General features: G+C 43.8%; 1 protein-coding gene across 2 annotated transcripts in view; it reads right to left on the reverse strand.

The window, feature by feature from the left end:
- Positions 1 to 2,108, reverse strand: part of LOC100355283 (liver carboxylesterase 1) — a 34,232-nt gene extending 32,124 nt beyond the window's left edge. For both annotated transcript variants that reach the window (XM_070061933.1, XM_070061932.1), the window contains exon 1: positions 1,864 to 2,108. In XM_070061933.1, coding sequence (XP_069918034.1) covers positions 1,864 to 2,002 — 139 coding nt within the window. In that variant the 5' untranslated portion in view covers positions 2,003 to 2,108. The remainder of the gene's footprint in view (positions 1 to 1,863) is intronic.
- Positions 2,109 to 15,544: the final 13,436 nt, after the last annotated feature.

The raw sequence follows: 15,544 nt of genomic DNA on the forward strand, positions 1-15,544 counted from the left end.
GTTCTGAACCACACGCTGGATGTGCAGTTGAGCAGGCATGTTGAACCTGGTGTGCGACCCCATGGAGGATGCCAGTGTGAGAGCTGAGAAAGAGGAAACTCAAGGACAGCGACGGTGAGGCTAGAAAATCCATCGGAGGGAGGAGGAGAATGTCACCACACCCTGGAAGCCCAGCAAGGAGGGAGGAGGCTGGGCAGAGGGCTGAGTGCATCAAAGTGGAGTGGCGGGGTGGGGAGCGGCATCTGAGCCTGACCTGTAGGAGCCCGGTGATCACCTTCAGCAGGAGCCAGACTGCCCAGAGTGAAAAAGTGGGCAGACGCAGTGGGAGGCAACAATAGGAACAACGGGAACGTGCACCTGCTGAACAGACATCATGTGCCCGATGTGCATTCCTGTCCATTAAATACTGCTTGAAAAAGCTTTGCCTGGGGCCGGCGCCATGGCTCACTTGGTTAATCCTCTGCCTGTGGCACTGGCATCCCATATTGGTGCCGGTTCTAGTCCCAGTTGCTCCTCTTCCAGTCCAGCTCTCTGCTGTAGCCTGGGAGGGCAGTGGAAGATGGTCCGAGTGCTTGGGTCCCTGCACCCCCATGGGAGACCAGGAAGAGGCACCTGGCTCCTGGCTTCGGATCAGCACAGCGCCAGTCGTGGCAGCCATTTGGGGAGTGAACCAACGGAAGGAAGACCTTTCTCTTTCTCTCTCTCTCTCTCTCTCTCTCTCTCACTGTCTATAACTCTACCTGTCAAATAAAAAAGAAAAAGAAAAAGCCTTGCCAGCTAAGCATTATCAAATCAATTTTACAGATGAGGAAACTGAGAACATGGCAGCAGACTTTGTAAAGATGGGGACAAGAAGGCATTGCCTGGGGATAATCAGGAGTAAAGAAAAGCTCTACGCCAAATTTGTGTCCCTTCTTGTTGTTCCCTTAGGCCAAGTCCCAGGCCTCTCAGAGTGGCTCACCACCTAAAAGAAGATAAAAAAAATCCAAAATCAATTGAGGCCTGAGCTGTCAGGGCAGTGGGGGCTGGAACGCTGGCTCTGGATTCAGGAACCAGAGATAGACCGGGGACTGATGCTCCGGGAGGCGTCGGGCAGGTTCATGTCCCTCTGCGAGTCTCAGCTTCTCTGACTATAGGAGGGCACCAGTGTATTCCGAGGACCCATGCTGCACCCCTGTATTAACCATTGTATGTTTGATGCTCTGACCTTGCCAACCCTAGTGGAACTGTGTTGCCCAGGATCCAACAGACCCAGCACTCCCTCCCTGCCAGGCTCTCACACACAGGCCACCATTCCCTGCCTGATCACCCCGGAGCCAGGCACCGTACCGCCAGGGCAGACCCTGTGCCCGAATCTCCAGAAATGATGGCCACCGGCCAGTCTTAGCCTGCTTGACCTCCCTGCTTCTTCCTTCCAGCAGAAACCCTGGCATAGGCTCTCGCCCATGCTCCCCACCTTCCTCCTGACCTTGCCTGGGTCTTCCTCTTCCCTCCATGGTGAGACCACCCTCCCCCCACCCCACTGGGGTCTGCAAGTAGCAGATTATCTTCCAATGACTCTGTTGGCCTGTTTCTCAAATTTTCTACTCACACATGACATTCTAAGTCACCTTTATCCAAGACTTCAGACTTTCCTATTCTGCTGAGTCACTTAGCAGAATTCAGCTATGATGTGGGCCAATGGTCAGGGGGAAAACAACCTGCACTCTCTTCCTTCCTGGTATCTGGGCAGAACGGCCAGGCTGCCTGGCTCGGTGGCCCCAAGTCCAGAGGGCACTCACGGACCTGTCAGGGCATTGCTCACCTTGGCCCAGGACAAAGATTTCCAAACATGCCCCCTGATGTTTGCATTTCACAACTCACCACATGCCCATGCCGTAGAGGTAGCCAGAGAGGTCAGGACCAGAGCACAGAGCCCCAGGCTGGAAGGCCCTGGGAGTTCTCTGTCCCTTTGAGGGGCCTTGCAGGTGCTGCCCCCGAGCCTGAGGCCTCGCCTCCACATCCTCACCACCACAGCTCCACGGGCTGATCATGAGATGCCAGGAAAGCTCTCCTTCCGAAGATCTCCAGGGACATCTGTGGAGAATCAAAGCCAGGCTCAATCATGGTTTACCCTCTTTTATCTTAAGAGTCCAGCTCAAACTCTCAAGTTACAGAAGCCACAAACTGGTACAACAAGTTCCTGCAGAAGGCTGCCTGCCTTGCAGGAGCCTAACCCTCGTGCACCACAAGCTTCCCAAAGGCGCCCATAGGGGAGCAGGTGCCTTTTGCTTAGGGACCCCCAGAACAAGCTTGACAAAGTCTAGGACCACTCAGTGCCCTGCCGTGCTCAGCCACATTACTCTTAGCCTCCCTGAGCTTGTGTTCCACGGGATCCTAGGCTCTCAGGTTCGGAAGCAATCTTAAACTTCATCCAGTTCCTGCCCAGTGGCCCAGTCTCCTGCCCCACACCTCCAGTGCCAGGAGCCCACAACCTTTCAAAGCAGACAGCTTTGTGGGAAGAGCTTCCCATGGTCCCCAGACTTCATCATTCGTCCGTTTGTCCATTCATCAGTCAGATGTTTAACGAAATTCCTGGCCCTTGACAGGTGAGTGTGCAAACGAGAAAAGAAAACACTGCAGATCTCCACCACCATCTCTGTGGCTTTTTCAGCAGTGGATTATGCCTTCTGTCCTTTAAAAAGGTCACACGGGAAAGGACAACGGCATATGTTACCCATCTCCAATTTTAAACTATTTTGTGTGGTTTTCTTTTCCATCCACGTTGTACACTGTCACGTCATCAGCTCCCCACAGGCATGAGTGGAGGAAGCCTTTTGCCCCTTTGTGATGCGGCCCTCTGCTGAGCAGTAGGAGAACCACAGGTGAAGACTGGCTTTGTCCCCAAAGTTATGTTTGGTTTGATTTAATGAATCACATCCACAATTGTTTGAGAAAAAGAATAAAAAGATAAAATAAGATTGCTTATAAAGTAGACAAAGTAAATTGTTCATTTTATATATTCACAATGATGAACAAGCAGAGGTCTCCTGAAATCTGACATGCAGTCTCATTGCTGATATGAACTGATGCAGCTCTTCTGGAAACGGAAGTATATTATGTAAGAGGAGTCATTTCAAAAGCCCTGGACTTTGACCCCACCCATCTTCTGAAAGTCTGGATGCCAAAAATAATACTAAAGAAAGCGCTAATTTTCCAAATTGCTCATCAAATTCTGCTCATAAACGCTCAGCATCAGATTAATGACTAAAGAAACGGACGCAGCCACACAAGGCAGACATTGGAGCAGATGTTAGGGAGAGCGCCTGGAAACTTGGCACGCACACAGGCCATACCGTTCAGATGCAGTGCTCCCTAAACAGGCTTGCGTCACACGGAGACTGGAGACATGGATTCCAGGTCCCATCATGAAAATCCCACTTCAGCTGGCCTGGGGAGTGGCCCGGCTGTTGGAACTTTGGGAAAACCCTGCAGGCGACTCTTCATACATCCTGATAGAAAACACTGAAGGAAGTGAAAAGAAAGAAGAAGAAAGAAAAAAGAAGATGCCAGGTGGCATTGGTGGCATTCTTACCCGAATGTCAACTTCACTCTCCAAAGCGGATGATGGTGTCTAGTGAGGAAGAAGGAAGGAAGAGGACCTGATACCTGGGAACTGAGAGATGTGTTCTCCACGGCTAGACACTTGCCCAAAGTGAAGTCATATTGGAGAAAGCTTGGATCGTGAGTGGTATATAAGTAATACATGCAATACCGTTTTGTCATTTCATCTGGTAGTATTTTTTTTAACAATGAGTTGAATGGTACTTTGTAGCTGCTAGTTTTCCCAAATATCATTGTAGAACTTAGTCTTCGTCGGATGTCATTGGATTTCCAAATTGCTGACACGTGGCTTGGTCTCTGCTTATAGACCCATAAAGCACACCTCAGCTGATAATGAATGGAAGTTGGTGTATAAATATCCAGGCTTCTTCACTCCCCTTCAGTAACAACAGTGGGTTTGTTTTATGTCAGTTCCTATTGGTCTCTTGGGGACTAAACGCCAGTGTCCACTAGGAAACCTACTTGTAGCACGTCTGTTTTTGCTGTTTTCCTTTCCTTGCCTCTCTTCCACCCTTTTCTTTGGGGATTCCAGGGGTCACTCCCCAAAGTAATGATTGCTGCCAAATCTGTCTCAAGGACCACTTTTGGAGGGGGGTGCCAAACCCAAGACATCACAATGGACCCCTGATTCTGTCACTAGATGCATGTACATTGAGGACCATCCTGTCTTTGTTCCTTCCAATGCCTCTCTTTGTTCCTTCTAATATCCCCCTTTATCTGACATGAATAAAACCATACGAGTTTCTTTTTTCAGTACCCTATGTTATTTGCCTTCCTTTCACTTTTATGTCTACTAATCTACGTCCTTATGTTTAAAGTGCATTTCTGCCCAAGGTTGATTTAAAAGTCAAGATTGATGATTATACCCACACACAGACCGAGAAAGCATGAGCAGTTACACACATAAGTGAGGTTTCTGGAAGAGCTGGGAAGGTGTCTCAAGTGGGTGCACATTGCTAGAGAGAGCACAGACAAGCAGAGTGGCCGGGAGCTCTCAATAGGCTTAGGGATGGGCCATGGTAGATTTCTCCCCATTATGATTGACCACAGGCACCAAAGGAGGAAGCCCCCCAGGCTCTCTGATCAGCTTTTCCGGATAAGGGACAAGTGTTGGCAAGGAAGGGGCAAGGATTATCCCGCACTGAGTCCTGATTTGTTTCAGCGAATCTGATGATCTCTTAACTGGTGTGTTCAAAGTATTTTAATCTCGTGCAATTATCGATATGGTCGGATTAAATTCTGTCATTTTAGGAGTACTTTCCATGTGTTCGTGTGTTTTTTGTTATCTTTTTCCTGTTGGTTTGCTTGCTTTGGGACTTGGGATTTTTTTCATGACTCACTTTATCTCTGTTATTGGGTTATTACCTATAACACTTTAAAAAATCTTTAGTGGTTGTTTTGGGTATGCAATATACATCTTTGATTAATCACATGGCACCTGAAAACAATAAACACCTATTGCATGAAGTACATGGGCCTCACCCTAGTGTGCTTTAAATGGCTGCCTTCCACCTGTTGTTCAATTTTTGTCACAAATTTTGTTGTGATTTATGCTCTAACTACAACTCACTGGCTTTTTTTTTTTTTTACTTTAGACAGTGATTGAAAAATTTACTTTGAAATCTTACCTTTACCTTTATTTTAAAGATGTCCATAGGTCTCCATTTCATCTCCATTTCATCTTTCCATAGATATTAATGCTTTGCTTTGGACCATATTTCTTCTTCTTGAAGAACTTTCTTTCCCGCAGAGTGGGTATACCTATAAAAGCAAGAAATTAAAGGGGAAAAAAAGAGAAAGGAAAGAAAGAGGGGCATTCAAGGGAGGCAAGTATGGTTATCTTCTTGGAATTCTATCTATGGAATACATGAAATCGGTTATCTTTATATATTAATAAAAATTAAAGAATTTCCCAATTGCTCGCTTGAAAGTTCTTTCTATTTTTGAAAGATACTTTTCTGAGCAAGATGATGGAATAGTTACCTGTCACTCACATCCCTACCCCACCTTGCCCCCGAAATGGGACCGCATTAAAGAATGCTCAACTGTATTCAGGCAGGAGTGACTGAGGAAGGACATGAGAGAGAGCAGACAAGTGGTGAAGTCCCTGTGGAGAGCAAAAGTCAATACAGCACTGTGGAGAGGAGAATGAGGCACCTGCCCCTGCCCCTGCTTCCCCTGCCAAGATTGGCTCGGAACCAGGACAGACCTTTACTCATGGGGAGAGATAAGCCAGAGACCTCCAAGAGTTCCCACCGCTGCTGTATACCATTTCACAGGGGACTCTCACGGCCTTCTCAGGTCCCAAACCCAGTTTGGTGAGTTTCCGAAGTTTATGTAGCTCTGTTGCTGGTACACTCCCAAGCCCGGTAGCTCAGCACTATCCGGAAGCTAGATCCCACTGTCATTCCACCTCACTCTCAGGAGTGGCTGCAGCACCCTGACCTTAGCTGCAGTAAAAATGACCTTAGCCTCTTCAAGCCTCAGCCAGGCGGAAAGGTTGAGACCTTAGCTTCCACACACACATGACCCCCATCTCCCAGGCAATAGGCGATTCACACTGAGAGGAAGCAGACGCAGCTGGCAACTCCTGTGTGCCTGGGTGTCGCTCCCCCTCTTCGTGGAGGAACGACACTAAACCCTGCGCTGTTCTTTTGTCTGCTCGGCCCTCCCTGGGTTTGCTGCTGGTTCTTCCCGGGTTGGCTACCGACCCTTCCACCTCCGTGGAAGGGCGGTTCCCCCTGCCACTTTCCCCACTTCCGCGGGGGAGCGGCACACCGCCGGCCGGCTCTCTCGGGGGCTGCTCAGATGTTCCTCAGGTGTTCCCCTTAGATGTTCCTGGTGTATGTTGTCTCTCTCCTCCTTTATAGTCTGCTTCCACCAATCCCAACTCTGCTACCCACACGCCGAGTACTCTGCTCTCCAATCAGGAGCAGCTCCTGCAGCTTGTCAAGTTGGTGAGAGGCAGCTGCGTAGAAGCTGTTTACTCCTCTCCCAGCGCCATATTGTGGGAGAGCAGATGTATAGAATAAGTCTTAATTGCAGTAACAGTCTAGTCTGAGTTGCTCCCCACACCTGGGCCTGGCTCAACAACCAGACACACGTTGTCCTCCTTCCTACAGGAGAGCCTGCTGCACAGCCAGCTGTTAGCATTCTCACACACCTGATCTCCCAGCCCATTAGTCATCCATGCGGGTCCCATCCCCAGGTGAGCCCACTTCACACCTGGAGGGCCTGTAACACCCATGTGCACCTGAGCCTGGACTGACAGAAGCTGGGTGAAGGCCTCCTTGTGACGAGCCTGTTTCACAGCCAGCTGGCCTGCAGCACCTGTGCCTGTCCACACCCATCCCAGTATTGATAGAGGCAGCCATCCAGGCCCAGCATAAACACGGCATGACGCATCAGTCAGACACCAGCAGCCTATGCCACTAATGCGACCCCAGACTTCACTGATGAGGGTTACAGCTGAAGAAACTTTATGGAGACCACACTACGGGGTCCACCTAAAATCTACGTTAGCACACAACACCTGACAAGCACATTCACACCCAGGAGAAGCTCAATTCATATCAGATAAATCAGACTTTGAGTTAAAAATTTTCAAAACAGAAAAGAATCAAGGTTAAAAATGGGAAACACTGTGCTTCTTAGGAAAAGCATTCAGGGGAGAAAACACCTCAAGTATGTTACTTTTCATCCTGCTCTTCCAATCAGGTCTGCTATGGCCATATTCTACACCATAGTAAGTTTTAAATTGGCCACATTTGTTGTTTCAGCAAGTTATGTAAAATGCTATAAATTATTATATGTTAAAGACTAAGAAGAGATCTAGGCTGGCGCCACGGCTCACTAGGCTAATCCTCTGCCTGCGGCACTGGCACACAAGGTTCTAGTCCTGGTTGGGGCACTGGATTCTGTCCCAGTTGCTCCTCTTCCAGTCCAGCTCTCTGCTGTGGCCAGGGAGTGCAGTGGAGGATGGCCCAAGTGCTTGGGCCCTGCACCCCATGGGAGACCAGGAGAAGCATCTGGCTCCTGGCTTTGGATCAGCGTGGTGCGCTGGCTGCAGCGCGCCAGCCATTGTGACCACTGTGAGGTGAACCAACGGAAAAGGAAGACCTTTCTCTCTGTCTCTCTCTCTCACTGTCCACTCTGCCTGTAAAAAAAAGAAGAAGAAGAGATCTATACTTATGTTTTGTATATTTAAATTTAAATGCTTAGCTTTATTTTTTGTAGAGTACAGCATACTCTCATATTTCTGCATAATCATATTGATCAGATGTTTAAAATTATTTCAAATACTTCATTAAAATAATTATTTTATGAAACAACAGAAAAGGAGGTCACTGTATATTGATAAGAAGTCAATTCAGCTAGAGGATATGACAGTTGTAAACATATAGACACCCAGCACCAGACCACCCAAATATATGAGCAAATCTTATCAGACCTGAAGGGAGAGGTACACAGGTACACCTTAATACAATAAGAGTCGGAGATTTCAGCACCCAACTTAGGCCAATGGCAGCTGTTGGATGAGATGCTCTATAGTGTAGTTTAACTCCGATATTTCTTTGAAGAGCTTTGGAAATGGTACAAATATATGAAAATTAAGCAGCACACTCCTAAACTGTCAATGAAGAAATGAAAAGAGAAATAAGAAAGTTCTTGAAACAAGATGGAAAAACAAAACACTAAAACCTAAGGATGACAGTATAAGCTGTACACAGAGAGAAGTTTACAGAAATGAATACCTACATCAAAAAATACAGATTTCAAATTTATTTATTTATTTATTTATTTATTTATTTATTTATTATTTCTTGACAGGCAGAGTTAGACAGTGAGAGAGAGACAGAGAGAAAGGTCTTCCTTTTTCCATCGGTTCACCCTCAAATGGTTGTTACGGCCGGCGCGCTGCACCAATCTGAAGCCAGGAGCCAGGTGCTTCCTCCTGGTCTCCCACGCGGGTGCAGGGCCCAAGCACTTGGGCCATCCTTCACTGCACTCCCAGGCCACAGCAAAGAGCTGGACTGGAAGAGGAGCAACCGGGACAGAATCCAGCGCCCCAACCGGGACTAGAACCCGGTGTGCTGGCACTGCAGACGGAGGATTAGCCTAGTGAGCTGTGGTGCCAGCCAGATTTCAAATTGACAACCTAATGATGCACCTTGAAGAAGTGAAAAGCAAGGACAAGCCAAAGCCAAAATTGGTAGAGTGAAAAACACAATAAAGATCAGAGAATAAATAAATTGAGACAAATAATACACAAGATTAATAAAGCAAAGTTGATTGGTTTCTGTTTTGTTTTGTTTTGAGTGGGAACACCTACACCTTGTATTCCATGGAGATGCAAAATGATGGCCTGTCGGGCAGAACCAAGTTTGATATGCTTTCGTTGAGAAGCTGTATTACTCATTTTGCAAAGTCTTCCCTATATCCTATGCCCTTTTTTTAAACTTTTAAAATTTATATATAGAAGAGGGACCAGTGCTGTGGTGCCGACATCCCATATGGGGTGTGTGTTCAAGTCCCAGCTGCTGCACTTCCTATCCAGCTCTCTGCTATGTCCTGGGAAAGCGGTGGAAGATGGCCCAAGTGTTTGGGCCCCTGCACCCACATGAGAGACCCAGAGGAGGCTCCTGGCTCCCGGCTTCAGATTGGCCCAGCTTCAGCCGTTGCAGCCCAGTTCACTGGGGAGCGAACTAGTGGATGGAAGACCTCTCTATCTCTTCCTCTCTCCATCTGTAACTACCTCTCAAGTAAATAAATAAATTTTTAAAAATTTATATAAAGAGAACAAATTTCATATATTTCTTATATACAGTTTAAAGAGCATAATGATATTCCCACAATACTCTCCCTCACTCCCTCACTCCCACTCTCCCCCTTCCTTTTTTTGTTTTTCTTTTAATTTTCTCAATGACATACTTTCACTTTTCTTTATAATCACAAGCTTAACCTTCCACTAAATAAAGAATTCAACAAGTGGTAACCACTGTGAAGATAAATACTCAACAAACTTTTTGCTAGATTTAAAAAAGACAAGGTCCAAATGAACAGAGGTGGAAACGAGATCACAACTTATACCATAGAAATCACAAAAGATCATATTGGGAGTATTAGGAACAATCAACCATATACCAACAAACTGGAAAACCTGGAAGAAATGGATACATTCTTTTCATTCTTTTTTTTTTTTTTTTTTTTTTTTTTGACAGGCAGAGTGGACAGTGAGAAAGAGACAAAGGTCTTCCTTTTTGCCATTGGTTCACCCTCCAATGGCCGCCGCGGCCTGAGCACTGCGGCCAGCGCACTGCTCTGATCCGATGGCAGGAGCCAGGTGCTTCTCCTGGTCTCCCATGGGGTGCAGGGCCCAAGCACTTGGGCCATCCTCCACTGCATTCCAGGGGCACAGCAGAGAGCTGGGCTGGAAGAGGGGCAACCGGGAAAGAATCTGGTGCCCTGACCGGGACTAGAACCCGGTGTGCCGGTGCCGCAAGGCGGAGGATTAGCCTAGTGAGCCACGGTGCCAGCCTAAAAATGGATACATTCTTAAACACATACAATCTAGCAAGGTCAAACCATAAATAAACAGAAAGTCAAAAAAAAAGACCAGTAATAAGCAACAAAAATGGAATCAGTAAAGAAAAGTCTTCCACAAAAAAAAAAAAAAAAAGCTCTAGACTAGGGGGCTTCACTGCTGAATTCTACAGAACCTTAAAAAAGACCTACTGCTAATAGGTCACAAACTATAGTCCACAAACGATTTCAAAAATTTGAAATGGAGAGAATTCTTCCAAACTCATTCTAACAACATCACTTTCCTTTAACCAAAATCAGACAAAAGAAAATCTCACACACAAAAGAAAATTCATACCAATATTCTTGATAAACACAGCTGCAAAAATCCACACCAGAATAACTAGCAAACTGCATCTGACAGCACATAAAGAAGATGATACACCATGATCACGTGGGATCTATGCCAAAGGTGGTTCAAATAAGCAAATCAACGTATGTGATCTATTGCATCAACAGAATGAAGGACAGAATCCTATTATATCGCAATAGATGCAGAAGCAGCATTTGACAAGTCACCATTGTTTCATGATAAAAACCCTCAATAATGTGATCCCTGTTAAACATAAGAGTAGGAATAAGAGAGGGAAGAGATATATAATTTGGGACATGCTCAAGCTGACTTGCCCCAAATGGTAGAGTTAGAAACATACCAGGGGACTCCAATTTAATCCCATCAAGGTGGCATGTACCAATGCCATCTCACTAGTCCAAGTGATCAATTTCAGTTCGCAATTGATCATAATGAAAGGACTAAGAGTCAAAGGGAGCACATAAGCAAGTCTAGTACCTGCTAACACTAACCGATAGAATAAATAAAGGGGAGAGTGATCCAACATGGGAAGTGAGATACTCAGCAGACTCATAGAATGGCAGATGCCCTAAATAGCACTCTGGCCTCAGAATCAGCCCTAAAGGCATTCAGATCTGGCTGAAAAGCCCATGAGAGTATTTCAGGCATGGAAAGCCAAGACACTCTGGCAAAAGATCTCTGTGAGTGAGATCTCAGTGGAAAGAACAGGTCTTCAAAGAAGGAGGTACCTTTCTCTGAAGGGAGGAGAGAACCTCCACTTTGACTATGACCTTGTCTAAACAAGATAAGAGTCGGAGAACTCAAGGGGCTTCCATAGCCTTGGAAACTCATGACTGGAGCATAGGGAGATTACTGATGCCATAGACAGGAGTGTCAATTGGTAAAGTCAACAACAGGAGTCACTGTGCACTTACTCCTCATGTAGGATCTCTGTCCTTAATGTGCTGTGCATTGAGATTTAATGCTATAACGAGTACTCAAACAATATATTTCACTTTGTGTTTCTATGGGGGTGCAAACTGTTGAAATCTTTACTTAATGCATACTAAACTGATCCTCTGTAAAAAAAAAAAAAAAAAAAAAAAAGAAAAGAAAAGAAACTATCAACTCCCAACTTGACTCTCACTGGGATTAAACATGACAATAGGTCTGATCTGATTTCATCATCATTAAAAAAAAATCATCTATTATTTTTCACTTTATGTTTCTGTGTGGGAGCAAACTGTTGAAATCCTTACTTAATGTATACTAAGCTGATCTTCTGTATATTAAGAGAATCGAAAATGAATCTTGATGTGAATGGAAGGGGAGAGGGAGTGGGAAAGGGGAGGGTTGTGGGTGGGAGGGACGGTATGGGGGGGAAGCCATAGTAATCCATTATTCGTACTTTGGAAACGTATATTCATTAAATAAAAGTTAAAAAAATAAAAATAAAAAAATAAAAAAATAAAAAAAAAAAAAAAAAAAAAAAAAAAGAAATATAAATAAATCTTTAAAAATCACAAAAAAAAAAAAAAAAAAAAAAAAAAAAAAAAAAACCCTCAATAAGTCAGGTATAAACAGAATGTACCTCAACATAATTAAGACAACACATATAAACCTGCAGCTAACATCGCACAGAATGTGGAAATGTCAAAAGCATTTCCTCTAAGATCTGGAATAGCACAAGGACATCCACTTTCATCCCTGTTACTCAGCATATTACTGGAAGTCCTGGACAGAGCAGTTAGTGAAGAGAAAGAAATAAAATAAAATAATATTAAATTAAATTAAAATGTAGAATATAAGAGCAACATATCAAAAATCAGTGGTGTTTCTATACATCAATAACAAAGTAGCTGAAAAAATTAAAGAAAGCAATCCCAATTACAATAGCTACCAAAAAAGCAAAATAGCTAGGAATAGACAAACAAGGAGAAGAAAGAAATGTACAATGAAAATTATAAAATATTGATTGAAGAAGGCACTATAAATGAAAAGATATCCTATGTTCATAGATTGCAAGCATTAATATTGTTAAGGTTTCATACTATCCAAAGTCATCAGCAGTCAATTCAATCCTTATAAAATATCAATGACATCCTTGACAGAATTGGAAAAAAAAAACAAAATTCATGTGAAGCCAAAAATATCACAAGTAGGCAAAGCAATCATGAGCAAAATAGTGAAGCTTGTAGCATCACAATATTTAATTTTAAAACGTACTCCAAAGCTATGATAGTCACAATAGTATGAAATTGGCATAACACACAGACATATACCAATGAAACAGATTAGACAACCCAGAAATAAATCAATATGTTAATTTTTGAAAGGCAGTTTGTTTATCTGAAAGACAGAGAGATAGAGAGTGAAAACCATAGGTGAAGAAATAGGTATCTTCCATCCCAAATGGCAGCAACAAGCAAGTCTAGGCCAGCATGAAGCTAGGAATCGAGAACTCCATCCTGGTCTCCCACATAGATGGCAGGGGTGAAAGTAGTTGGGCCATCATTCACTGCCTTCCCAGGCATATTATTCATCCATAAAAAAAGAATGAAATCCTGTCATTTGCGACAACATGGATTGAACTGGAAAATAGTATGTTAAGTGATTAAGTAAGCCACAGAAAGACAAATACAACACACTCTCACTTATGTGTGTATGCTAGAAAAAGTTGATTTCATTAAAGTAGAGAGTAGAATTGTGGTTAGTAAGACTGGGGGTTTAAGGGGAAGGATGAGGGATAGAGTGGGTGGGTAAATGTACACAGGTGCAACAGGAGAGGAAAATAGCTTCTAATGTTCCCTAACATAATAGGGTAACTATGCTTGTCAATCATTAGTATTTTTTTCAAAACAGTAGAGAAGATTTTGAGTGTTCATAGCACCAAGAAATGATAAATGTTTGAGATGATGGGTATATCAATTACCCTGATCATATAATTACACGTTGTAGGCATGTACTCCATAAATATATCCCATTATTCTGTTACTTGATTTTTTAAAGATTTATTTTTTATTTATTTGAAAAGCAGAGTTACAGAGGAAGGAGGAGGAGAGAGAGAGATATCTTCTACCTGTTGGTTCACTCCTCAAATGGCCACAACAGCCAGAGCTAAGAGCCTGGTGCTTCTTCCAGGTCTCCCACATGAGTGCAGGGGCCCAAGTACTTGGGCCATCTTCTGCTGCCTTCCCAGGTACATTAGCAGGAATTTGGATCAGAAGTGGAGCAGCTGGGTCTCTAACTGGCACCTCTATGGGGTGCTGGTGTCACAGGCAGAGGCTTAACTTGCTACACCATAATGCTGGTCCCTGATACTTGAAATTTTTAAAAATATATTAAGAAAAATAATGTGCTAGAAAAAGAATTCCAGGGGCCAGCGCTGTGGTGCAGTGGGATAACACCCTGGCCTGAAGCACCGGCATCCCATATGGGCGCTGGTTCTAGTCCCGGCTGCTTCACTTCCGATCCAGCTCTCTGCTATGGCCTGGGAAAGCAGTAGAAGATGGCCCAAGTTCTTGGGCCCCTGCACCCGTGTGGGAGACCTGGAAGAAGCTCCTGGCTCCTGGCTTCAGATCAGCGCAGCTCCAGCCATTGCAGCCAATTAGGGAGTGAACCAGCAGATGGAAGACCTCTCTCTCTCTGCCTCTCCTCTCTCTGTGTAACTGACTTGCAAATAAATAAAAATAAATCTTAAAAAAAAAAGAAAAAGAATTCCAGAATTTAAATTTCAAATTAAAAGTTTTCTTTCAGTGCTTTAAGGAGGTCATTGTCTGGCTTGTATTGTTTTCCAATAAGAGCTCTGCTGTAACTATTTCATTTCTCTCTCTCTATATATACATATATACATGTATTATATATACATATATGTGTTTATATATGTATTAGCCTTTTTCATGGGCTGCTTTCAATATTTTCTTATGAAATGTCTAGATGTGTTTGTTGTTATTTAGTCCTGCTTGTAGTTATCTGAACTTCTTGGATATGTGCTTTAATATCTTCTATCATTTTTGGAAAATTCTAGCCATCATCTTTTTCCAAAAAAAAATCTTATTTCTGCCTATTCTTTGTCTCTTCTTTTCTCTGGATACTAGATACTAGTTGTACATAAATTGGTTTGTTAGGTATTGTCCCACAGCTCTTATATCTTCTGTCCTGTTTTTATCCCTCATTCTTTTTTTCTATTCAGGTTGGATAATTTATGTCAACCTGTCTTCAAGTTCACCCATTCTTTCTTCAGTTGTGTCTAATCCACTGACAAACCTTTCCGTGATATTCATCGTATCTTTTACTTCTAATTTTTATCATGCTCATTGGCTTCTCTCTGATAGTTTCTACTTCTCTGCTGAAATTACATATCTGCTCATGCAGGTTTCCATAGAGTTGCTTTAAATTCAAGTTTTTAGTGCTAACACCTAGGTTATCTCTGAATCTGGTTCTATTGATTGTTTTGTCTTTTATTAACAGACGTTTTCTTGCTTTTGTTTTGTGTTTGAAATTTTGAATCCAATGTTGGGCATCATGTTTAGGAAAGAAACTCATGTAAATGGTATCCATGACTGGGAATGGCCATGCCTTTTCTTCTCTTAGGCTGATCTTACAGGCTGTGTGTGTGTGTGTGTGTGTGTGTGTTGGGGAAATCAAGTCAATCTTGTCAGGAGGTGAACAGAGCTTTGGTTTTCCTGTTGCTATACTGACCTGAAGTGCTTTACCTGCTTCCAATTATTCCCGTGCCATCTTTTTCTTGTGTTTGTTCTAGTGTGCATCTATGACAGTTAGTCTTTTGAAATATATTCTTACTGTCTTGTTACACTCTCAGCTATAGGTTTGTCCTGTGCACCTGCCATTCAGAGGTCAGCTTCTACACACTTTTATCTTTACCCCATGGTAGGTGTTTGGCACCTGGTACTTGGTGCCAAACTTGGTGATCTGGGAGTGGTTTCACTCCATCCTGTCAATCCTCAAGCTTATGGAGGTCCCATATTCCCTATTCTTGCAGGTTTGGATTTATAAATGATATTCCCACTCATCTTGATTCAGGGGGGTTTCCTATCCCACAGCCTA

The sequence above is a fragment of the Oryctolagus cuniculus genome, chromosome 18, assembly GCF_964237555.1.
Source record: "Oryctolagus cuniculus chromosome 18, mOryCun1.1, whole genome shotgun sequence".
Classification (NCBI taxonomy): domain Eukaryota; kingdom Metazoa; phylum Chordata; class Mammalia; order Lagomorpha; family Leporidae; genus Oryctolagus; species Oryctolagus cuniculus.